A 22,916-nucleotide genomic window follows, 5' to 3' on the forward strand; every position below is an offset into this window, starting at 1 on the left:
CTGTGTATGAAATTGTGCGTGTAAAACAAATAACTATATAATAATGGTGTGTAATTGCATGGACAGGAGGATCTGTGTGAAGGGTGCTTTAAGGGTAATGGGTGGAAGTGAAAGAGGTGGCAGTAAGTGGGTAAGAATAGGTAGTGCACTGGAAGAGACACATGAGGATGGACAAACAGACCAATCCTCCTCGCTGAGCTCTACAGACAAAGCCTATGATCATTTATGGCAATAGGAAGCACAGCCCAAAAACACACTTGGCCCCCAAAACACCCTGCTGTGACAGCAGAACTGAGGCTTGTGCCCACCGAGCAGCCCTACATGTGATGGACGTCACCATTCCACACTGCCAGCGCCAGCTGCACCCTGGTGCTGCACCTCCTCGGCACAGGGGCAAAGTACAGATTTTATTCCCTTCCCTGGAGGGAGATGCCATTTAGGATAGATCATTCCCTGGTTTATTTTTATGGCCCTATCTTTCTCAATTGGGGCTTTATCTTGGGGCTACAGCCATTCTTTTGCTCGTTCCCCCAATGACTCAAGGCAACAAGGAGAGGAATGTGTGTGCTGGGGGGGAGAGGGATGTGAGAGCATGTAAAATGTGTAGGGGGTGTGTAAAATATGTAGTGGTGTCTGTGTGCATGTGCATGTGTCTGCAGGGATGCGAGCGCGTGTGCGTCTGTAGAGATTCATGCGCTCGTCAGTGTGTGTGTTTTGACAGAGACGGATACGCAGATGTCATTCCTTATCATCCAGATGTTGTTGATTTACAATCAAATATCCCCGCTCCTCCTAATATGGCAGTTTTCCCAAACTACTGTACTTACATGTTTTTGCTTTGCTTTGTTTTATTTGCGTGGTAATTTTTTTCCCCCTACATAACAGTCCTATTTTTCTTCAAAGGAAAGCAATTAAATTGAGGCCTGTTTTCTCATAGGGAAATGCATTTAAAGCAAGCAGTATGTCCTGTTTTATTAACTCCCAGTTCTATTAATATTATATTCTTTCTCTGAATCCATCAAGCAGAAGTTAAACTTGATTTTATAGCATCCACAACGGAGTTATAATTTAAGGCATAATTTGGCGATGGCTCAACTTGGATTCAGTCTGCTTGTCCTGGCTGTGCCAGCAGCTCCTATTTTAAAGGGCAGGGAAGTATTTTCTTTTCTCCCTAGTTACGGTGAGACACTCTTTCTTCTCCAGCCTGCTTCTGCTCTCTGCAGCTCCCTGGCCAACCAATGGATGGAGGAAACGCGACCATTTCACGCACATTTAGGAGCTTCCCCGTTACATCTCCAGGAAAGCATCCAGAATTCAACTAAGGTCTTATCTGACCTTTCTCCATTTGAAAAAATAATGGAATGCTTTCACTCTGTTGAGCATAAGAGGGACATTCTACCTGCCCGCAAGTCCAAGCAAAAACCCTGCTTTCAATGCCATTAGGGGAGCCCTCTGGGGGACACCCCAAGGAAGTCTATATTGACACATTTTCATACATTTTGCTTTGTTCTGCTCCGGCAGGAGCTGACTCCAGGCTCAGAGCCTCCCTTCCTGCCAGGGTCTCACTGCCCTCAGTTGGTGGGGACGGAGCCGTCCCCAAACAAAGGGACAGAGCACAGCCAGCTGGGGTTATCAGAGTCCCGGCCACAGAGGGGAGCGCCCAGCTCCCTTCTCCAGCACCAGATTACAGCCTTTGACCGATGTGGGGAAAAAAGATAAAACCAACTTCCTCGGTTGGTCGCCTCCACTCTGAGCAAGCCATCCTGTTTGAGCTCATTCCCCCTTGGCGCGCCTTGAGCCCCTTCTTTGGATGCTTTGTGCGCACTGCCAGGAATAACAGAGGGAACGGGGACAGGACAAATCTAGACAGACGGGGAGGAGTGCAGGGATGGGGAGGGAGCCAGGACTGTGGCAAGTGGGGAGGTGAGGGAGATGATGGTGGGGTAGAGAGGACCTCAAAAGGAATTGTGTCAGGAGGGACTGAGGAAGAGGAGACACTGTTTGCCAGTGCAAAGGCCGGGACGAGTTCTCACCTTGTGGTTTTGGTAGGATGTAACAGCGATGAAGGCAGTCTCTGGGAAGACATGGGTGCAGAAGGCTGTGTTCTTGGAGCCAAAGCCATTGTTCTCATCTGCCTTCACGATGTGTAGCCGGGGCTGGTATTTGTGCATGGAGTTCAGGATGATCTGGGCATGGGAAGAAAGAGAGGACAGACCATAGGAATGGAGGGGGCACAGCTCAATGCATTCCCAACCCATGCAACCTTGTGATGGAGAGAGGAGGCAGAGAGGGACCTCCAGTCTCTTCCTCAAAAGATTCTCCCACATCAGAGCTCCTCGGAAAGGATGGAGGAGGAAAAACCTCTCCAGAGAAGCATTCCCCCACAGCCAAGGAGCTCATTAGGGCCCCTAACATATTTCCCACAGCTGGAGGGGGCTCTCTGCCTTTTGCAGCACCCCCAGCACGGATACCTCAATCTTCCCAGCAGACCAACAAAGCAAGGGGTGAGAAGCAGAGGAATTCGTGTGTCCACTCCCCCCCCACCATGCCACCCGCAGAGGATGGGGCAGGAGGGTGGTGGGGAGGGAAGCGCTGCGCTCAAGATAAAAAGCGGCCCCTGCTCCGTACCGGGTTAATCTCCGGGGACAGTGGCGGGGATGGGGACGATGGGGGAGGGGGGGACTCGCGCCGATAATGACCGGACCCTGGCGACAGCGAGACGCAGCGCGCCCCAACGCCAGACCCCGACCGCCTCGCCGCCTCCCCCGTCCCGGGGGTTTAGGCAAATTGCTTTGACATCCGGGAAAGCCGTAGACATCAACGGTGAACGATCTAATGGTTTTTAATTTCATTACCGCGACTCTAATTGAGAGGCTCCCGGTGCAGCTCCGCCTCTGAAGTCCCTATTGACCCAGCAGCCCGACTCTGCTTGCAGGGACTTCTCCCCAGAGCCGCCTGCTCGCAGCAGGGGGTGCCTGGCCCCGGGACCCTGCCGGAATTCCCCCCCCCAAAAAAAATCACCCCCCTCCAAAACAAAATTATATTTAATAATAATAATAATAATAATAATAATAATAATAATAATAATGGAAAGCAGCAGCGCTTGCAAAACATCTTAATTCGGGTCCCAAAGGAAAAAAATAAATAATAAATAAATAAACCAACCAATCCTGAATTGGAGAGGGAAAGCGCAGCTCGCACAGTGATGCTCAGCGCTCAGGTGCGCTGCGGGCTCGGCTGGTTTCCTCCCACTCCCCACCCCCACCGGACAAGATTTAGGAACACGAGGTTTTCGGCGTTAAAAAGTGAAAACAGAAGGAATAAGAAGAAGAAGAAAAAAAAAAAAAAAAGCTTGGGGAAAAAAAGTGAAACCGAAGTGTTGAAATGAGACTGGAGAAAAATGGGCTCTTGGAAAAGGATGGTGGGATCTGGATTCATATACTCGCTTAAGTAATTATATATATTTTTATAGATATATATATTTATAATTCATAGACGCGTATATACATTTGCTCAGAGAAATCCATGTCTTTGGAGACCTCCGAAGGTGGGCTGCTTCTGGCTGCAGAATTCACACAAGCTTTCACGGCCCCTTGGGTCTAACAATGGTTGGTGGTGGGATTTGGCTTTTTCTTTTTTTCTTTTCTTTTTGGTTCGAGGGATCCACGTGATTGTAGGTCCTATTTCCTCGAATAATTATGCCTGATTGATTTTTACCTGTTAGCCAAATACATGGAAGGTACGAGCAAATTTTAAGGCTCTCAGACTCCCCTTCGGGTTAAAACCAGGTAGCTAGGGTGTCATTGAAACCAGGCACTGTGGTCTGTAATCAATTCCCACTCAGTGCTGTGAAATAAATCTTTAAAAAATGGGCTATGCATCCTTCTTTTGGGAGGGATGGGGAGGAGGTCATCACTGGGGCTCATCCCGTCTTACCAGAGAAGATAATACCCCACCCAGATAATGGATTTAGACTACAAATTCTGTGGCTCTTGGCAATGCGATGCCACTCCTAGGTACCAGATTGCGCGTGGGATCCCACGGTCGCCCTGTGAAGCGCAAATCCGCGTCTCCTGGCCCTATCCCAGCACGGTACTCACATGTCCGAAGGGGTCCAGGTGGTTGTTGGTGAGCTTGAGCTTCTGGAAGGAAACCAACTGCCTCATCCAATGGGCTCCGGTAGCGGGGGAGTCGGGGTGCACGTAGAGGCGGCCGGGCATGGCCGGCTCTGCCTTCCCGGTCACGGACCTGCGTGGGACAGAGGCGCTGAGCTCCCACCCGTGGGGTCCCCCCTCCTGCCCCCAGCACCGTGGTGCCCGGCGGTCTTCGGGAAAAAAAAAAAAAAAAAAAACGTTTACGGACACACACAGTGCGCGGAGAATTAATGGAGATCTTTGGCACTTTTCCCGTCGAGATGGCCGTTTCCCCATTTAACCCCATCCTTCCTCCTTCCTAATTACGGACACCCAAACAAGGAGCAAAGAAAACACCGCGTATCCATCCTTCAGCGTCTCCCCCACCCGGAGACGCTGCTGCCCTAAAGGTAATTAAACCATTGGCATCAGAATGGCCAACGATCTCACAGTCAAGCATGGTTCTCTAATTGGGTCTCTCTTTTGTTTGTTGGGGCTTTTCTTGATGTTGTTTTCCAGAGGTGCGTCCCGAGACCCTCAGGTACAGCCCAGCAGCCAACAGCAGCATCTCCCACCCAATGCCGCCCCGGGCTCGGGCAGCCCGACACGAATCAGCGCTCCCTTCCCTTCCCCCCCTGCGTGCGTACCATTTATTATCTGCAAATTTGTATCTGTGGTCATCCGCTGGTACAATATCCATCAACAGTATGTACTTCGTTTTTGGATTGAGTCCAGTGACCTTCACTTTGTAACTGGGAAACATACGCCTATAAAAGAAAGAAGTGCGTAAATATAAAAGCAAAGAAGGGAAAGTTTCCCAAGGTGGATCTTTGTGTGCGGTTTATCAGAAGTGGAGGGGCCCTGCAACCAAGCGGGGGCACATCCTGTACGGGGAGAGGGGGGACAGGGGGTACATGAGGGGGACAGGGACTTGAAGAGGCGGAATCGTAGTTACGATCCCAGCGGGTTGGTTTCTTCACCTACTCCTCAATTCGCCTATTTATTATCATTTCTTTCACCAATGCTTCGATTTAAAAAAATAATAATAATAAAATTAAAAAAAAAAAAATTAAACAAATCTGCCGCGAGATCCCTTGGAAGCAACTTACTTTCCTGTTTGCTTAAACTGTTGGAAAAGTAGGGGAAATATGCCAAAAAAAAAAAAAAAAAAAAAAAAAAGTAAAAAAATATGTATATTTCTGCAAAAGTACGCGTTTTAAATATTCACATTTCTCCAAAGCTCCCGTGTGAATCAACCGCTCTGCTCTCAGATGCTTAAGGAACACACGCGCTCAGGTGCAGCACCGAGGACGTGCATACAGAGACATCAGCAAACACACCTGACAAATACTTGGAAGCACACGGATACACACTGAGGACAGCGGCTTTTCGAAATAGTTTCCATTACTGCAAGGCAGGGACTTAAAACACTGATGTTATTTTAGTTTGAGCTTTCCAAATATTTAAAAATAAAGCAGATGAAAACGTAGCCCTTGACTTAAAACACGCATAAACAAAAAGCCCCACACCTCTAAAAATACTGCGCACTTCTCCGGGGCTCGAGTTCTTATCTGTGCGATAGGGCATCTGGGCCGGTGTGTAAATTCACATGGTAAGAGATGAAGGGGGGTGAAGCCGGTGACTGAGGGGAGGTTATGGGGGTAGACTGAGGGAGAAGAAACCAAATTCCACCCGAAGACGGACCTGAGCGTCTACCTCAAACACCTGATCTGCAACGGCGCGACCCCGAGCTTCTCCAGCAATGAGCATAAGGAATTCTATGAAGAAGAACAACTATTCTGTGCCTGCCCCGGTGCTGCGTGCGCTCTCCCCTAAACACCCCGCTCTATAAATGTCGGTTTTATAGCTCTCCAGACGACGTTTCTATGCGTTACGCTATTTGTTTGAAATCTCCGCAAGGTGGTTTTTGTCCGTCTCTCTCCTTGCGTTGCTTTCTGAGAGGGAAAAAAAGAAAAAATCTGCTTTTCTTCGCTAAGTTCCCGTGTCCCCGAACGGAGGCAGCGCGCAGCCCGTGTCCCCTCAGGGTCTGGGGGCGGAAGGACAGCGCTGCCAGCAGCTCCGCAGCCGCGCATTTCCCGCACAGGTCGCCCTTTCCAGCAGCAGAGCAAGGCGAGCCGTGAGACAGACCCACTCGCAGCACTGTCTGCAGCCAGCTCTATTTTTTTTTTTTTTTCTCCCTCTCCAGGCAAATTTTGGAAGACCACAACAAATACCAGCTGACAGAGCAAAATGAAAGTCTGACTTGGCGTTGCTTACTGTGCCCTCGCCTTCTAACGCTGCCATTCTTTTCTTGCGGGAGGCGTTTCCCTTTTCAGACCGAGCCTCGGGCAGCGCCAGGTACGGCAGTTCGTTTCAAATCGTAGCGAAAAGAGCCCCGAGCTCGCAGGTGATCGTTCCGCTGGATCTCCCTTGAACAGCCCTCAAAGACGCTAGTACTGAGAAAAAGCTAAATAACCTCAAACGCACTCCAATACATCCGCGTACACATACAAATATCTATGGATCGGGTTTACTAAGCCGGCCATGGAATCCATTACGCACAATCCCAATAAAGTTGGATTTGCGAGGCTGTATATTTTTCTACACACCCACGCAGGCGAGCACACACATATAGAAATGTGTATCTGGACGCGGTTAGAAACGCATGCTATTTATTTGCGGGCACATCTATTTATGCATCTAAACCGTTACGCTATCGGTATATAAACAGTAGCTTAAGACCACATACACTTTTAAATAGGATGGTGTGGGTGTTCTGCATATGTTGGCCTCAATGAGCGCGTAAGAAATTAGAAGAGTCTGGAGAAAAAAAAAAAAAAAAAAAAAAAAGAGGACGGCGTTCCAAAATCGCGGAAGGACAGAGCTGCTCCTTTAGTTAAAAATAATGGTAATATTAACGAGATCGCCCAGCGAACGGCTCTAAACAAGGTCAGCTTTTGGCCAAGTGGCTGCAATTCGGCGCTTGCCTGGAAAGCTTCCAAAGGCCTGAAATTGGGATTAACGATCCAACTGTTCTGGTTAAGAAAGGAGCCAGAAGAAACAATTTCTTCTCAATCCATCCTCGCAGGGGTGTCACGGAGACCCGGGGCAGCAGCGGGGCTGAGGCCGAACACCTCCATTCCCCGTGGGCACGCACTCCCCACGCACACGAACACGCATGGAGAAGCTCAGGGTGTGTATTTGTGCAAAACTCTCCCCGCAAACACCGACGGAGGAGGAGGATTCGGCCCCACGGACACAAAGGGCGTGCGGCTGCCTCCCCCCGCTGTACTGGGGCTGCTTCTTACCTTCCAGCCTTTGTTATGATCATCTCCGTCCCCACCTCGTGAAATTTCAGCCACAGCTCCCGCTCGTGCAAAAACACTTTGATCCCCTCCATGCCCTGCGAAGGAGAAAGACAGAGCCGTGAGCACCGAGCCCCGAGGAGGCAAAACCAGGGAGGGAAGCAGCCGGGCGGTGGGGCCGGAGCTCGGAGAACGCTTCCCGGGCAGCACAGGATCCTGCGGGCCCCGGTGCTGCGGGAGCGGGGAGGGATGGCCGAGGCCGGCTGCGAGAAATTCCCCCGTGCAGCGGTCGGAAGGCGGCCGGAGGAGATTCACATCCTTCTGATGAGTTATTTACACCCGCTTTTGCAGGCTGGGGCCCAATGGCTGCGATCCCCGCGCCCCTCGGTGCTCGTCTTGTTAGCCGGGTCCGGAGGCATTGCTCGGAGCGGGGCGGGAGGGGCATCCCGGCAGCCCAGCAGCCCAGCAGAACTCCCAAACCGATCACACGTACACCCCTAATGATAACAGAACCGAAAACCGAGGAGGCATCGGCTGTGGGGTCTCCTCACAGGGTTTTACCTGCGGCCGCCTAAGGATCCCAGCACCGAGCTCCGGGACCAGCTCTGAGCGCTGCCGCAGTCCGGCTCCTTGGCCCGGCCCTCCCCTCCTCTGCAGCATGGGGACCTCAGTTTGCTGGGGCCCGCTGGTGAGCCCATGTGTGTAACCACGACTCGGGGGGGGTCCATCGGGTGAGGGTTGGTGGGGATGTGCGGGGGGACCTCGGGTGTGCCCAACCCCCAGGTGGCTGCGGGCTGCCCACGTGTGACACCAACAGAGTGCCCTGGGATGTGTGGGTGTAGGCAGAGCTGTGTGTAGTCGGGTACACAGGCACAGTGTGTTCAAAATATACGCTTTTATTTGTATATATGTTCATACATCTCTTAAATCAATCCACACAGGCACATAGCAAATACACAGCTGTCTGAGTGTGCATCTGCACGTGCATTTGTACACTCAAGCATGGACTGTGTGTGCCTGTCCTTGCACAAACGGATCCCTCTCTGTGACATTCACGGTGACTTTTTCCTGCCTGCCCCCCCAGCACTCAAACACACCACAAAGAACAGCTAAGCAGGAAAGAGCCCACCGCCCTGACCATCAGGTGAGAGCTTTCCTTCCCGTGAGGCCTAAAATGACTCATTCCTGCCCAGCTCAGGAGCAGAACTACAGCTGGGATCGGGGGAAAAATGCAGAAAAATGGCAAAAAAAAAGGAGAGAGGGGGATGAAAGAGAAGGGGAGCTGCAGCTGGATCCTTACCTGCTGGGTGAAGGCTGCCTGCGGAGAGGTGGGGGCCTTGCTGGTGGTCCCCAGCTGGGGGTCCTGCTTGGCCTCAGCCTGCAGCTCCTTGGCCTCCGAGTCAGCCGGCGTGCTCGGGAGCCCAAAGCCTTCCTCAGTGTCCGCCATGTTACAAGCTTCCTTCGCCGAATCCCCCACTGCAGGCACACATCGGGGAGAGAGCAGAGATAAGAGGCACATAAGTCAAGGCTGACGCTCAATCAAATATATATACATCTAACGATACACATGCGCTGAGCCCGGCGCTGGGCAGGGCGGGAGGGCGAAGCAGCGCTGCTTGCAACTCACTTCCAGCAGCCCGGGGAAAAGACGAGGCCCTTTAACTTTTGGAGAGGGAGAAATAAAGACTTTTATTTATTATCACAGCCCGCAAGGAATGATAGGATTTGGGGGTGGGGGATGGGGAGAGTGGAGGCGGTATTATTAAATGCATCTTTTGGACAAGGTAAACAGCCGCCTTCCCGCAGTCCGCCCGGCATCGCGCACGGGGCACCTTGCCGCGGGACCGAACCGCTCAGCACACGCGTGGCCGCGAGGTGGGGTGTCCCGGGGACCCGGGGGATGGGGCCTCCCCATCCCCCGGGCCGATATCTGGCTCTCTGCGGCCAGGGAGGCCGGAAGATCCCCCCGTCCTCCCCGAGAGGTGGGAGCCGCTTTCCAGCAAGCAAATGCCACCGCCACGTGACGCCGTTTATATAACCCCAATTTCAAAGAAAATTCAACTTCATGCACCCCTGAGAAGCGCGACCTTTCCGCCAAAATAAAATAAAACGAGCCTTTTATCCATCCTCCAAAACCCCAAACTCAAAACGCTATCCCGAATAGTTGCAAATCAAGTTGGATTGGACGGACGAGACGGTTAAAAAACATCTAAAAAGTGCGGATCAATCCGATATGGTGCAAAGTAACGTGCGCATGGAATGCGCATGCAGTGAGCTGAGCACTAATGGGAGGAAAACTGCACCGGCAGAGCCTGAGAAATCCGCCGCTTACATCTGATGCGAGCAACAAGAGCGAGTTTTAAAGGCGGTGTTTCGTGGAGCTTTGAGGGCTCTATCAGGAATGGTAAAAGTTCCAAGCAGAAAAAAGAGAGAGAGAGAGAGAGATAAAAGCAATTCAATTATCTGTCAGTATTTCTTTTTTCGTTTGTTTCGAGGAGTCCGGAGTTTTAATAGCTTTTTAAAAACCTCTCTCGCGTGTTTCAAAGAAGAGGATTCGGTTTTGAAAGGCCAGCCATATGGAGACAATATTGGTTTTAAGTACACGAGAACGGTTTGAAATGAGCCCTCCTTCTCCCTACAACAATATTTAAAAGCCTTTAAAAGAAAGCATAAAAAAGGCAATTCTCCTTTAAATGCGAGGAGAATTGGGAGTGAAAAGGTGGGGGAGAAAATGCTCTTCCCTGTTAGTGCCGGGTAATATATACATACACGAATATATAATTTAAAAGGACAAAAAGCAAAGGGACTGCGGGTCCACACCTCCGGAGCTAAAGATCATTGACAGAAAGGCCACCGTCCCCAGGTCCCCACCCTTCCCTCCCCTCTCCAGCGCTCCCTTCCCACAGTGCGGGGCAGGAGAACCGCGCCCGGTGGGGACTGCGTGGAAAATGCGCGGCTGGGAACCCGCGGACACCGAGTGCAGCCCCGAAGCTGCCGAGCCAAGGACCGTAAGGGGTTTTTCTTCCCCTCCTCCTCTTTTTTTTTCTAGCTGTTTGGGTTTTTATTATAATTATTATTTCCTTTTCTTCCCCCCTCTCCTTTTTGCTACAGCCTCGGAAACCCCCACTATCAATTTTGAATCGATCTCCCTCCAGCGAGGATCTATTCTTCCCCTTGGGCCGGCAAAGTTAGGAGGCGGATGGGGGAGAAAAGGCACGTTTATTAAAACAAAGAGGGACCCAGATATGGCAGAGCAGGGGACGAGCCCCTCTCCCCGTGTCGGCGGGTCAGGGAATAATTAAGCAGATTAAAAATAATAATAATAATAAACCGAGGGGTGACGGTGGAAGGAAAAAAACAAAAAGAAGAAGAAGAACCCAACAACTAAGAGCAATTGGCGAGCTACGGCTGCTGATTTTTTTCCCCTTTAAAGAGCTTCTGAGAAGAAATGGAGCTTGACAGAACCAGGCCGCGATGGCTGTATGAAAAACGCATCCCGCTTCGCTAAAGTAGCACTGAGCTGGTTCGCAATATATATATGTATATATCTATATAAAGAAAAAAAAAAAAAAAAAAAAAGGAAACCCAGCCCACCCTCTCCTTTTGTTCCAGGCTGCTCTCGTTGCGCCCCGCGCCCCCCGGCCCCCCCCGGCCCCGCACACCGCCGTGGAGCCCTGCGGAGCGGCCCCCCCGCATCCCGCGTCTCCCGAGGCCTCGCCGCTCCTCGGCACAGACAGTTTGTGTCTAACAATGACCCCGGACAGCCACTTTCGCTCTCTCGGTCGCACACGCGCACACGCACTACAGACACCGACGGACATACATGGCAATGGAAGAGCTGTTACCTTGCTTGTTGAATTCCATGCAATCAATGCATCTCCATATATATATGTATGTGTATATTTTCCCCCTTGGCAATGGAAATTACAATGGGATCAGGCTTCTCGTGTGCATATTTCCTTTTATTTATTTATTTGCGGATCAGCATGTGAAAACCCAGCCTGGAAGAAAAAGCTCTATCCAACGCAAGCCGCCTGCCTGCCTCGCTCTCTCTCTCTCTCTCTCCTGCTCTCTCCAAACACTTCCAGGTTGTTAGACGCACCAGAAAGGATCCTGAAACCAAGATAAAGCCCCCACCCCCACCCTTTTCTCAGCCTGATCTGGAAGATGCACTTTTCCCCACCCTAATCTTTCTACTCCCCCCTCAAAATAAAAAAATAATCATTAAAAAAAAAAAAAAGGGGGGGGGGGGGGGGGGAGGACGAAAGAGAGGAAAAAGCCACCAGCACCCCCTTCGAAAAGAAAAAGGGAAAAAAAAGTTCCGGGCGGGCTGGCAGCGACCGCTCGGGGCAGGTTCTCAGCGCGGTGCCACCGCGGGGCTGAGCGGAGCCGAGCGCGGGGTGTGGAGAAGAGCGCGGAGGGGACGTGGGCTCGTCCAGCTCCGTTCGCCAAGTGCCGGGACCCGCTGCCCAACCAGCTGGGATCCTGCTCCGGAGAGACTCCCTCACCCAACCCTCCCGCCCGCCCCCTCCCCCCAAACCTCCTTTTCCAGCCTATTTTTCTGGCCGGCAAACAAGAACAAGGCACAAAGACAATCGCCAAACTCCCCAGCAGCCCTCCCCCTCTGTCTTACCTCCTTCCCTCCCTCCTCCATCCATCTCTCCCAACCAAAGAGAAAATTCAGCGCCTGGGAATATCCCCCTTCCCCCTCAACCCTTTAAATAAATCGCTGGCTCCGCTAACCTCACACCACCCCCGCCCCCTGCAACCCCCCCGCCCTCAGAGGCTGCCCAGAGGTGTGGATGTGAACCCATCTCTATCTTTGCTTACATAGGCCTTAAAAAAAACTAATAATAATAATAAAAAATAATACAAACCTATGGAAGGGGGAGAAGAGGGGGGAAGGGGTTGGGGGGAGATCCCCTCAAGTGGACCCTACTCCGTATAAGCAGGGAAAAGGGATGGAACAACGCGGAGAGGGACTGAACCCACCAAGGCTGACCATGCAGTGCGTGTCTTCCCCCCGAGCCCCTCTCTCCATCCTCTCCCCCACCCCTCGCCTCTCTGCCCGGCCAGGGCACGCAGCCCCGCAGCCTCCGCTCTGCTCAAATAATCAAACCGTCAGCGAGGAACGGGGACGTGGCTTTATCTGCGTCTTCCTCCTCTCCCTTCTCGCTCTCTTTTTAATGTATTATTTTGAGGGTAAAGTTGAATAGGTCAGCGCAGGGTAAACAGCCTTCCTGTGGCATTCTGCAGCCTGAAGAGAACCAGATTGGCGAGTCGGATTTTTGATAAGACTCGGAATAAATGGCATGTTTTAGATCTGCTCTGCCCACCTTCCTCCTCCTTCCACCCCCTCCCCTTTGCTCTAAACCCCCCCCCTATCCCCCCCGAAACCTCAACCCTTTTCTGCCTCTCGGCCGTTCCTTTTGCATTTCGCGGAAGTTTCGGAAGAGCCACAGCGCTGCCCAGCTCCGCAGGGCTCGGGGACGCCGCAGCCTCTGCGAGTTGCAGGAGAAAGCAGCGGGCGAAAAGTCCGGGGGGTGAGCGGCCGGGGGGGGCGTGTGTGGGTGTAGCTTGGCATTTCCTAAGGCCCCCCCCAATGCGTTCTACCGAGGAGAAACAGCGAACGGTAAACGGTTGCAAATCAGAATAATAAAATAACTGCACTTGTAGCCGCGGAGAATTAGCCAGCGAGCGCTACTTAAACAAACAGAACAAAGCTTGTCCCGTCTTTCATTATTTTTAGAGGGAAGAGAGCCGAGCAACCCTTCCAAACACAAACAAACGAGCGAACAAATCGCGCCGTCCTTCCGCCCGGTGCCGCGGCCGCTCCGGCCTCGGCCTTGGAGAGAGCGGGCACGGCCCCGGCTGCCCTCCCACCGTCACGGAGAGGCGAATACAAGCCGCAGAGCCCGGTCGGGCTGCGGGAAAGCCGGGTCGAACCGGGGGGACGCGACTGTTGGGAACGCAACCCTGCTAAAAGCAAGCCAGAGGAGAATTATTAGTATCATTAATTATTATTATTTCATTAAAATATATCCGAGCAACGAGGTAAAAGCTTGCCTGCATCGAGGAAAAAGGTTGCCCGCAGCTCGTAGTGAGGGAGAACGCGACCCTCCCCTCCCCTCGCCAAAAAGAAGGCAAAAGTGGAAATCTCGAAGTTTGCAGAAGCGCCCTCGAGCGCGGCTGCTGCCCGGGCAGCGCTACTGGCGCGGGTCGCGCACTCACCTCCGCAGCGCCAAAGAGGCTCGCAAACACCTCGAAGACAAGTTGAAAACGATGCAAATAAATCGAATTTATTTCCGTCTGCAGGTTGGGGGGTGAAGAAGAAGGAAAAAAAAAAAAAAAAAAAGCTGGGAAAAGGAGCGCAAGCCCAGGCTCCCTAGGACTGTAATGTCAAGGCGAGGGAGCCTTCCAGCTAGAAGCCGATTTGTGGTCTCAGACAAATTAAATATTACTGTTTATTACCAGCCATACTCCAATAAAATAAAGAGAGTTCAAGGCGATAGCTGCTATCTCACGAGCTTTGCTCCTATAGGACACGGAGACGTCACCAACCACGCAACTGGCCTATTCTGTCATGGTTGACTGCAGCAGTAATGGAAGGTTAATTTGTATTATTCTCCTCTTTTAAAGCCCTATCAGTGAGATTCCTGTGGGTTTTTTTCGTTTTTTTTCTTTCCTTTTTTTTTTTTTTTTTTTCCTCCAAAGAAACCATTCGTCTCTAAGCAAAATACACCGAGGCTGCGCGCACCCTCTGCATGTGTGTGTATAGACACGAATCTATCACACAACGCACGCACACGTATATACGTGGGTGTGAGGCAGTGTGTGTTCTATACGAGTGTGCATCACCAAAGAGAGCACGGTGTCGCTGGAAACTCTGGGAAAATCCGCTCTTGGAGTGGAAAAGAGGGAAACGAGTAGAAAAGCTCCCGCCTCATCAGGAGCAGCTCGCTTAATCCAGCGGTACTGACACTACTTAGCTTAATTTTTTAGGAAATCAATTAATAATAATAATAATAATAATAATAATAATAATAATAATAATAAAAGCACTGTTGAAGAGAAAGTTGTCAAAAGAATGCTCAGGCGGCCTCTGGAAGGAACCACTCTGGGCTATATATAGTAAATGATAACCTGGTTATTTGCACAGATTCAAGTGTGCTTCGGGAACCAATTATTTGCTCTGATTAAGAAAAAAAAAAAAAAAAAAGTAGAAAATCGAGGCCATTTTTTGCCAAACGAGATTGAGTTAAAACGAGATTAAGTTAAAAAAAATAATAATAACAAGAGAAAAGAAAGAAAGAAAAGTCACAAATCACCAAATGCCTCCGAGTGCAGTCAGTGGCTGCAGAGGAGCTGCCGCTCCCACCGCCCTCTTCCCCTCTCCCATCGCTCCCTCAACCTGCGCGGGTTTCGCGATGCACTCGCGGCAGAGATTTCACCAAAGATGCTCAACCGTTGTTTCCTCCAACAGAAAGAGAGAGGAGGAGGAGGAAGAGGAGGAGGAGAAATAGGGAGAGGAAGAAAGAGCATCACCTAAGGAAGAGAGAGAAGTTGCTTCAGGACTGGGTAAGTGTTCCCAGCAGGGCCCCAGGCAGCATCGGCCCAGGGGCTGCGGGCAGCTTCCTTCTGCCTGGCACAGCCCCGGCTGGGTATCCCTGCTGCCTGCCTTCCACCATTCCCCCCATGCTGCTCCCTGCCCCATTCCCAGCCCTGCAGACAGCCAGGCCTCGGCAAAAGACGGCAGCGAGGATGGCAAACAGGGGCGGAGAGGAGAAGCCCCATATCACTCTGCAAAGCCAAAAACAAAAACAAACAAACAAAAAAACCCACCAAAAAACACCCCGAACCCAAACGGGATGCTGCGAGGGGCGGCTCCTCAAGAGCCCAAGGAGGACCGCGCACTTTGCAACGCTTTCTTTGCTCTGCTTTGGGAAAGCCAAATGCACTCCGCACGGGGAAATCCACACACGTGCATATAGGTGGGTGTGCGCAGATGAGTGTGAGAACACGTGCGGTTTGCAACAGCACGCGTGCACGCGATGCCTTGTGCAAACGGTGTGGGTGCGCACTGCGCGTGGAGCGCGCCTGAGCGCAGGATTACAGAGATAGGTGAATATTGGCGTGTCCTTCTGTCTGTACAGAGCGCACATCACAAAAACGCGCACTTTGTGAGTGTGCAAGTAGCGAGATAGTCGTGCACACTCGCACAGAAGCACACGGGCCCCATCCGTTACACACACCCGTGGCTATTTACATCCTCCTCCATACTTTACGCCCACATTTTGGGTGCGCGCAGGCATAAATCCGCCCCCACCTTCAGCACGGCGTTAGAGCCCGATCTCTCCCCCGGGTGCGTGCAAACCCGTGCACACCTAAATGCACGGCCGTATACAAACGGACGTACTCCATAGGCTCCCGCACCGCACCGCATCCTGCGGCGCCCGCCCCGCGGCCACTTACCTGCGTGTGCGGGGGGGTGCGCGGCTGCGGCTCCTCGCTGCGATGCGGACAGCGGGGTCGGCCCCAGCTTTCCTGCCCGGAGGAACCCCCGCACCGTGGGGCCGCATGGCCGCAGCCCCCCGCCCGCTCGCTGCCCTGGAGGTTTTTCCTTGCGGGTTTTACCCAGGAGAGGTGGAAGGAGGGGGGTGGCCGGGGTGCCGGCTTGCAGTGGGGTCGAAATGTCAGCAATAAGAAATAGTGCCGAGCGTGAACTCGCTCCCCCCACCCTTGAACACACCCTTTAAAACACCGCTTCTGGGGTCGGCGGTAGCACAGCGATCGGTCCCCGTGTTCGGCCGCTGCTGCTCGGGAGAGACCGCGCCCGGGGCCGGCAGCGCTGCGCTCGCCGCCCGGAGCCCATAGGAAGCGAGCACTGCTTTTTTTTTTCTTCTCATAGATTTAACTCCCCCATAGCAAGAATATTCTTTTCCTTTTTCTTATTCTTTTTTTTTTTTCCCCTTCAATTTTTAGGTATTTTACTTCCACACTACAATTAATTTTTCCCTATTTTTTTTTTTTAATGTACGTATATAACTTTTTTTTTCTTCTTTTCTTTTTTCCTTTTTTTTTTTTTTCCCTCATACACTCTTTTTTTTTTTTTTTTTTTTTTTTTTTTTTTTTTTTTCCTCATGCACTCTGGCGAAATACGCACCAAGTATTTGAAATAATCATCCTCTATGGAAATACTGTCATCCATTCACTATTATTTTTTTTCCCTCTTGAAGTGCCTGGGCAGTGACGCTCTGTATCGATCAGAGGATTTATCGGAAAGATATTTGTCTCAAAGTAACGCCAATACGGTTCTCTTCGTGTCAGTATTTCCATCTCTAAAAACCCGCATTTAGTACAGTTCTACCCCTCCTGAGTAGATATCTGGGTCAAGCTTTCTGTTTTACATTTCGCAGCTTTTCTTTAAAAGTTTGTGGTTTCGGTCCTATTTCCCACCCTTCTCGTTACTTTAAAAAAAAGTTTGCAATTAAAAAACACCCCCCATCCCCCCCACCCCCCCCCCCCACACAGCCCATTCATTTCCCAGGCGAACTGCGGACTTTAAAGCAGTGACGGGAAGGAAACAGCGGGCAGAGGCAGAGCTGCGAAGCCCCCTCCTCAGCTTTTTCTCTGGGTACAGCGCTGCCCAGGTGAGGGGCCATTGGGTTTCCCTTCCCATTCTCCCTTCTCACAGAGTACCCCTCGATTCTCTCCCTGCCCCTATCGATGGCTCCTGATGGAGCGAGGCGCGTTACTGATGCCGGAATAGAGCCGCTAATCTGCTATTGCCAAACAGGGTGTCAATCAGGACTTTATCTCGGGCCGAAGGAGAAAATAAAAGAAGATAAGGCCTCGCTCTCGCCCTGGGAAGAAAGCTAAAGGGGCAAGAGGGGGAAAGTCTTCAGCGCCCCGTGCCTCTCCCGGATAGTGATCTTGCAGCGACCTTGAGTTGCGGATGGGGTGGGCAAAGGGGCCCGAGCCGAGTAGCTGCTCGCATCCTTTGCCCGAGGGACACCTGCGATTTTCAGTTGCCCCGAGGCGGCCCCACCACCTCCCGCAGGAGCCGACAACCAGCGCCGCGCAGCCCCCTGCCCCGCTTCCTCTCTCCCTGACTTCCTACTTTTTTCTCTTTCTCATTTTCCTCCTTTCCAAACACTCTCTTCATCTTCCTTCCCTTTCTCTTTTTTCCTTTCTTTTTTTCTTTTTTTTTCTTTTTTTCCCCCCTCTCCCCACATTCCCCTTCATCCTCCAGCCCCCGTCCCTGACCCGCAAAGCAAAAACGCAGACAAGCCTGGTAGAGCCGATACGAACGCATCCTTCACCTTAACGGAACCTCCCAAATTTCGGGACCCTCTCCCAGTCCCGTTCCCAGCTTCATTCCCAGCCCCGTTCCCAGCCCCGTGACGCGGACTGCAGCCGTAACCCGGCTCCATGCTGCTGCCCCGGGCATCCTCGAAATATGCACTGTTCTGACGCTGAAAATACAGATTATACGTATCACCTAAACGGCTCCTGAAAAGTTTGGTTTGTTTCCTTTAGCTCGCGTTAAGCGCAAAAAAATAGAGATATCTACAGGATCAAAAAAGAGCATTTCCCCCCGGTCCGTGCCCTTGTCCTTTGTGCAAAGGTTGGATAAGGCCAACATGGTAAACGTGTATATCTGTACATCTGTGAGCACGGAGGGGAGTTGGGGTTGGGACAGGCAGAACCAGGGGCTGCAGGCAGTGAGGCCGGGCCGCACTCTGCTGCCGGGGCGAGGAGCTGCTCGGAGTTTTCCCGAGAACTTTCATCCCTTCGGAGGTGAAGATCCGGGTGCAAAGAGCCGCTTTGGTTGGCAGAGGGTTTGGTGAAGCTGATGTCTCGCAAGGACACGTGCACGCGCACCTCTACATCCTAGTAAAAATTAGACCTGTTCCACGTGTAGCGAAACGGATGCATGTTTGTCTCGTTCTGTCTGAACGGAGCAGTGGTTGTGTGCACAGAAAAACGCGCTTTGAGAGAACACTCGGAGCTCGTTCCGTGCCCGTCTGTTTGCTTTAGGAGGCGGACGTGCGCTTTTACCTGCTCGGCTGCGCTGCCGAGGGCTGGAGGGAGCGGATCTCCTGCCTTCGGGAGCACATTTTAGGCACCACGCGATTGGAAATTATTCGTTTCCACAGAATATTTTCTTTTATTTAAGGAAAAATAATCTGCTTCCACTTCAGTGCCAAAGCCTCCGAGCCGAGAGCCGGGCGTTACCTGAGGGTCCGGGCTTCGGATCTCTCCTACCCTCACCCGCGGCTGCAGCAGCGCCGCTCGAGACAATGCCTATTTTCTGTCATTAATAACTCGTTTCTTTAAGGAAAAAAAAAAAAAAATCTCGTTTGGATCCAAGATTGTTTTTTATGATTCAGTTGGACAAGACGGAACACATGTTAGTTTAAGCAGGTTCATGAAATAGCTGTAAATCAAATAAAGTTTACGAGTTTAGCAGGAAATACTGAATAGATGAAAAAAAAAAAAAAACCCTCCGCCGAGGCAGAGAACAGCAGGCTGAAAGAGCTGGTGGAGTTTGTCCTGCTCTGTGTTTCTCTCTGTTCTCTTGTGCATCTTGCCGATTAAAGGCCTCGAGACCCCTTGTTGGCGCCAAGTGGCATGTTATTAATCAGTTATCCGTAGGTTCAGTCCACATAAGAGAGAAATTTAATCACCAGAAACCAGACCCGACATAAAAGAGAAATCTAAAATCAATTCCCGCCCGCCCGCCCCCCCCCACCTTCGAAGCCATCACAACGAGCAGAAGCAATCAAGATCTCGCTCCTTCTCCCTTAATTGCACCGCGCGAAATGAGAACTTCTTTGGGCTTTACCCCGAATTACATTAAGGAAAGAAAAAAAAAAAAAAAAAAAAAAAAAAAGAAGAAGAAGAAGAAGAAAAGAAAAAGGAATAATAAAAGGAAAAATAAAACAACCCGACAGAGAAATTTTAAAAAGAGGGAAAAAAGGAAGAAAAAAAAAAGATTAAAAACAAACAAACAAACAAAAAGAACACCCAAAGAAACAAGGACCTGCAACCACAATGCAACGAGCGTGTCCTTGATCTCACTATAAAAACGTGATGGGGGAGAAACAACCCAGGCGGAGCCTTTCATAATGAATATATATATATATATATATTCCAACGAAACGCGCTGTTAAAATATCTTTTGAAGGCTCCCAGAGAGTGATCCCCCACTCCAGATGGCTGCAGGGGTTCCAGCCCTGGCCTGGCTCTGCTGCCTTCAGTGGCAGAAGTGTCCCGTTTTTCTCCCTGTCCCCCCACCCCGAGAGATCCCAGAATGAGAAGAACCCCGCAAGGTTCTGCGGGCTGGCAGCAGTGCTACTGGGAAACGAGCACCCCAAAACTCTGACCCTCCAAATCCCGAAGCTGAGTGCTTCTTTTGGGCATTTCCTCCCGGCAGCAGCGACATAGTTCTCTCCTCCAAGGCATTTTGGGTGGAATTCCCCGGTTTTTGGCTAGGCCAAGTGCTTAGATGAGGAACCTCTCGATCCTCCTTGCTGTCTCGGTAGCGGGACAGGCAGGGATGGTGCCCTCCTTCGGGAGGTGAAAGCAGGGGAAGGAGGTGAAAGAAGGAGAAGGATCCGAAATTTCAAACACGGGACAACAACATCCCGTTATCCCACTCAGAGGACCCCAAACACTTCCCTGCTTGTACCCCTAAGACCGGGCCCACACTGCTTCCCCAGAAATCGGGCACGGAATTGCAGATTCCCACGCGTGTTTTGCGTGGACAGCGCGATCCTCCCGTCTAAGCAAGGCTGGATGAACACCCCCAGCTCCGGGGTACGGTTCGGGGTGGAGGTGCTGCGGCTGTCACCACTCTCACTGCATCCGTCCTCACCTGTACGGGGAGCCGGCGGCTGGGGAAGGGCACCGGGGAAGGCTGAGGGGGGAGACGGGCGCTCCGGAGATATACTTGGAAAAGAATTTCCAAGCTCTTCCAACAAATCTGTGCGAAAGGTACCGGCCCGACCAGAGAGGCTGCCCTGAGGGTTGCCCTTCCCCGTGCCCCACGCTGCCCGCACTGCCTCACATCGCTGCCAGCTTCCGTGTCCCACACCGGCGGGGATGGCATTTATTCCTCGAAAGGGGACAGGAAGAAACACGCACGCACACACGCACACACACACGTATACATATGTATACGCATATATTTTGTTCAAAGCTTTGCGTACCCTCGTGCAAAGAGAAGCGCTTCGCTCCGGTCTGCCTCCAAGCCCCCACTGGCTAAGGTTAAAGCAAGCAGCCCCACACGTGACCGCGGGGTTCTTCGTGGAGGGGCTCCCACCTTGCCCGTGCCACACAAACCTGCTTTTTCTGCCTTTAAAAGAAATTTAAAAAGCATCAAGGGCTGTTCTGTGGTCTCGACCTCGGATGGACATCGGATGAGGGAGAGCCCCCCACACCCCCAGGCCCCAGCTGAGCAAGCCCGCTTAGGATGGCTGGGTGAAACCCGTCGTTTTCCCCGCGTTTTCCCTAATCTTTTGCCTCCACCGACTTTCTCCTCCAAAAAAACCTAGAAAGCATCGATTTGGCTTTACTTGCCTGACCTTTTTTTCCCCCCTCCACGCTGTATCTGATCGTTTTCTTACAGCCCAAATAGACTGGAAACCACAGAGAAAATAATCAAAGTGCAGCATGTTTTCCCACAGTAGGAATGCATGTTAGCACTCTCTCCACGTCTTGATCCTCTGTTTGCGTGCGGGTATTCAGACGGAGATGCGTTCGGGGCAGATCTCGCACAGATGCAGAACGCGTTCGTGTCATCCGTGCCCCAATCCTGCGAGAACCCGAACAGACGGAGGGAGGGTGGGGGTGATTCCGTGTCCTCGGGGTGCAGAGTCTGAATTATTGTAGGAAACACAGAAAAAAAAATACGCGACAGTGGGCACCCGGCCAACTGCTGCGCGCACGTATCGCTGTATTCATACGCGCCCCCACTCGCGCACCGCCCCCACCCGTGCCCGTGGATGCCACGGCACCACGCAGCCCTGCCCTAAGAGTTCATCCCGTGCCGAGGACAGGGATGGGAAACAGGGGAAGAGGATGGAAAGGGATTTGCTCTCCTCGGCAGAGACCCGTGGCCCCGACCCACGGGCGCGGATCCCACTCCGTGGGGAGGAGGAGAAGGAGGAAAGAAGTCTCCTTCTGGATCAGAAAACGGTTTTCCAACCCCCACCCACCACCGAGCTCGGCCGTAACCCCTCCTCTCCCCTCCTCCCGCAGCTGCGCGGCGTAGGTAGCTGCAGATAAGTGAAAGTGGTATTTTTATAGGCTGATAAAAGAGACTTATCTCGGCTTTCCCGAATCTGACAAAGATTCCCTAATTGGTCATTTGCCCACTGCGGCTTTCCCAGCCCGGAGCGCGGCTATTTTCAGCCGTCCGAGGGGTGTCGGCCCAGCTCCCATCCCCGCTCGGAGGAGTTTTCCCTGCCCGCTGCCTCCCGCACGATTACTCCTCAGCCCCTGGCCGCTCCTTGCTGTAGCGGGGGGAGTGCATCAGCTGCTCGCTGGGTCCTTCCCGACAACCAACGCTTTTAAGCAGAGCTGAGGCTCTCTCATGTGTGTGGACAGTGGATAAGGATGCAAGTTTTTGCACAATCCCATCCCCTCTGACTGATCGGGTGCGGTGATGAAATAGAGATTCAAGATGAAAATTAAACAGACACTTTAAATACAAAATTAAATAGACCATTTAATAGAAGTTTGTTTTCTGTTTGTGCATCCTGGGGCACCCCTGGATCCCCACAGGGCTCAACACCAGCCTTGGATCACTGCTCGCAGCTCCACTTCCTTCCTCTCATGTTACCAAAAAAAAAAAAAAACAAAAAAACAAAAAAAACACCAAAACAAACAGAAAACAAAACAAAACAAAAAAAAAAAAAAACCACCCCCAAACAAGACAGTAACAACTGAGCACAGAGGAAACGCACTCATTCCTACCTACCCAGACCATGCAAGCAGCTCACATCACAAGCCTTGAAGGGAGCTGGGAAGTCACCCACTAAACTTATTTCTCATTTTCCTTTTCTTTCCTGTGAAAGGGGGCAGGGAACTGAGGGATTAACGGCCCATCTGACCTACCAGTGCCGTATGCGCATGAATCAAGCACAATCAAAGGGCCCAGTGTCAGCATTAGCTTGACCCCTCCGACTGACGACTGGCGTGGGGCTCCGTGCGTGAGGAGGACTGTTCTGGCCAGAGCAGCAGAACTCTTCCCTCGGGTTATTAATGCCCCCGAGGGCCCTGCCCAGCCTGAGGGTTGGGGTTACAGCCACTCTGGGTGCAGAGATGCTGGAAGCACAGGGGGCTGCCTGGCTGGCCTCACTCCAGCAGCACCAGTAGGATGCTCCCACTCCTTGGAGTCTGAGCATTGATTCAAACTGTACACTCAGAATCATAGGAAGGAGGAAGGAGGGTGTTTTGTTTGTTATTTATA

At 51.7% G+C, this 22,916-nt stretch overlaps 1 protein-coding gene and 1 long non-coding RNA gene across 12 annotated transcripts in view; one reads left to right on the forward strand and one right to left on the reverse strand.

The window, feature by feature from the left end:
• Positions 1 to 15,927, reverse strand: part of TBX5 (T-box transcription factor 5) — a 39,596-nt gene extending 23,669 nt beyond the window's left edge. The window contains exons 1-8 of one of the 11 annotated variants that reach the window (XM_090152664.1): positions 13,670 to 13,735; positions 12,558 to 12,695; positions 11,101 to 11,551; positions 8,739 to 8,914; positions 7,442 to 7,536; positions 4,781 to 4,900; positions 4,101 to 4,248; positions 2,034 to 2,186 (exon numbers count right to left, since the gene is read on the reverse strand). In XM_090152664.1, the coding sequence (XP_090008790.1) occupies positions 2,034 to 2,186; positions 4,101 to 4,248; positions 4,781 to 4,900; positions 7,442 to 7,536; positions 8,739 to 8,914; positions 11,101 to 11,134 (726 nt within the window). In that variant the 5' untranslated portion in view covers positions 11,135 to 11,551; positions 12,558 to 12,695; positions 13,670 to 13,735. Of the gene's footprint in view, positions 1 to 2,033; positions 2,187 to 4,100; positions 4,325 to 4,780; positions 4,901 to 7,441; positions 7,537 to 8,738; positions 9,332 to 11,032; positions 11,072 to 11,100; positions 11,552 to 12,071; positions 12,090 to 12,557; positions 12,754 to 13,669; positions 13,762 to 15,910 lie in introns of those variants that run through there. The other 10 variants (XM_090152668.1, XM_090152666.1, XM_090152663.1 and 7 more) reach the window with 10 other exon arrangements.
• Positions 14,822 to 17,368, forward strand: LOC149915492 (uncharacterized). The gene is made up of 3 exons (XR_016472095.1): positions 14,822 to 15,016; positions 16,986 to 17,088; positions 17,235 to 17,368. It is a non-coding gene; the product is annotated as an uncharacterized LOC149915492 (long non-coding RNA).
• The last annotated feature ends 5,548 nt before the right edge of the window (positions 17,369 to 22,916 follow it).

The sequence above is a fragment of the Phasianus colchicus genome, chromosome 18 (genome assembly GCF_987193195.1).
Source record: "Phasianus colchicus chromosome 18, bPhaCol1.hap1.1, whole genome shotgun sequence".
NCBI classification, from domain to species: Eukaryota; Metazoa; Chordata; class Aves; order Galliformes; family Phasianidae; genus Phasianus; species Phasianus colchicus.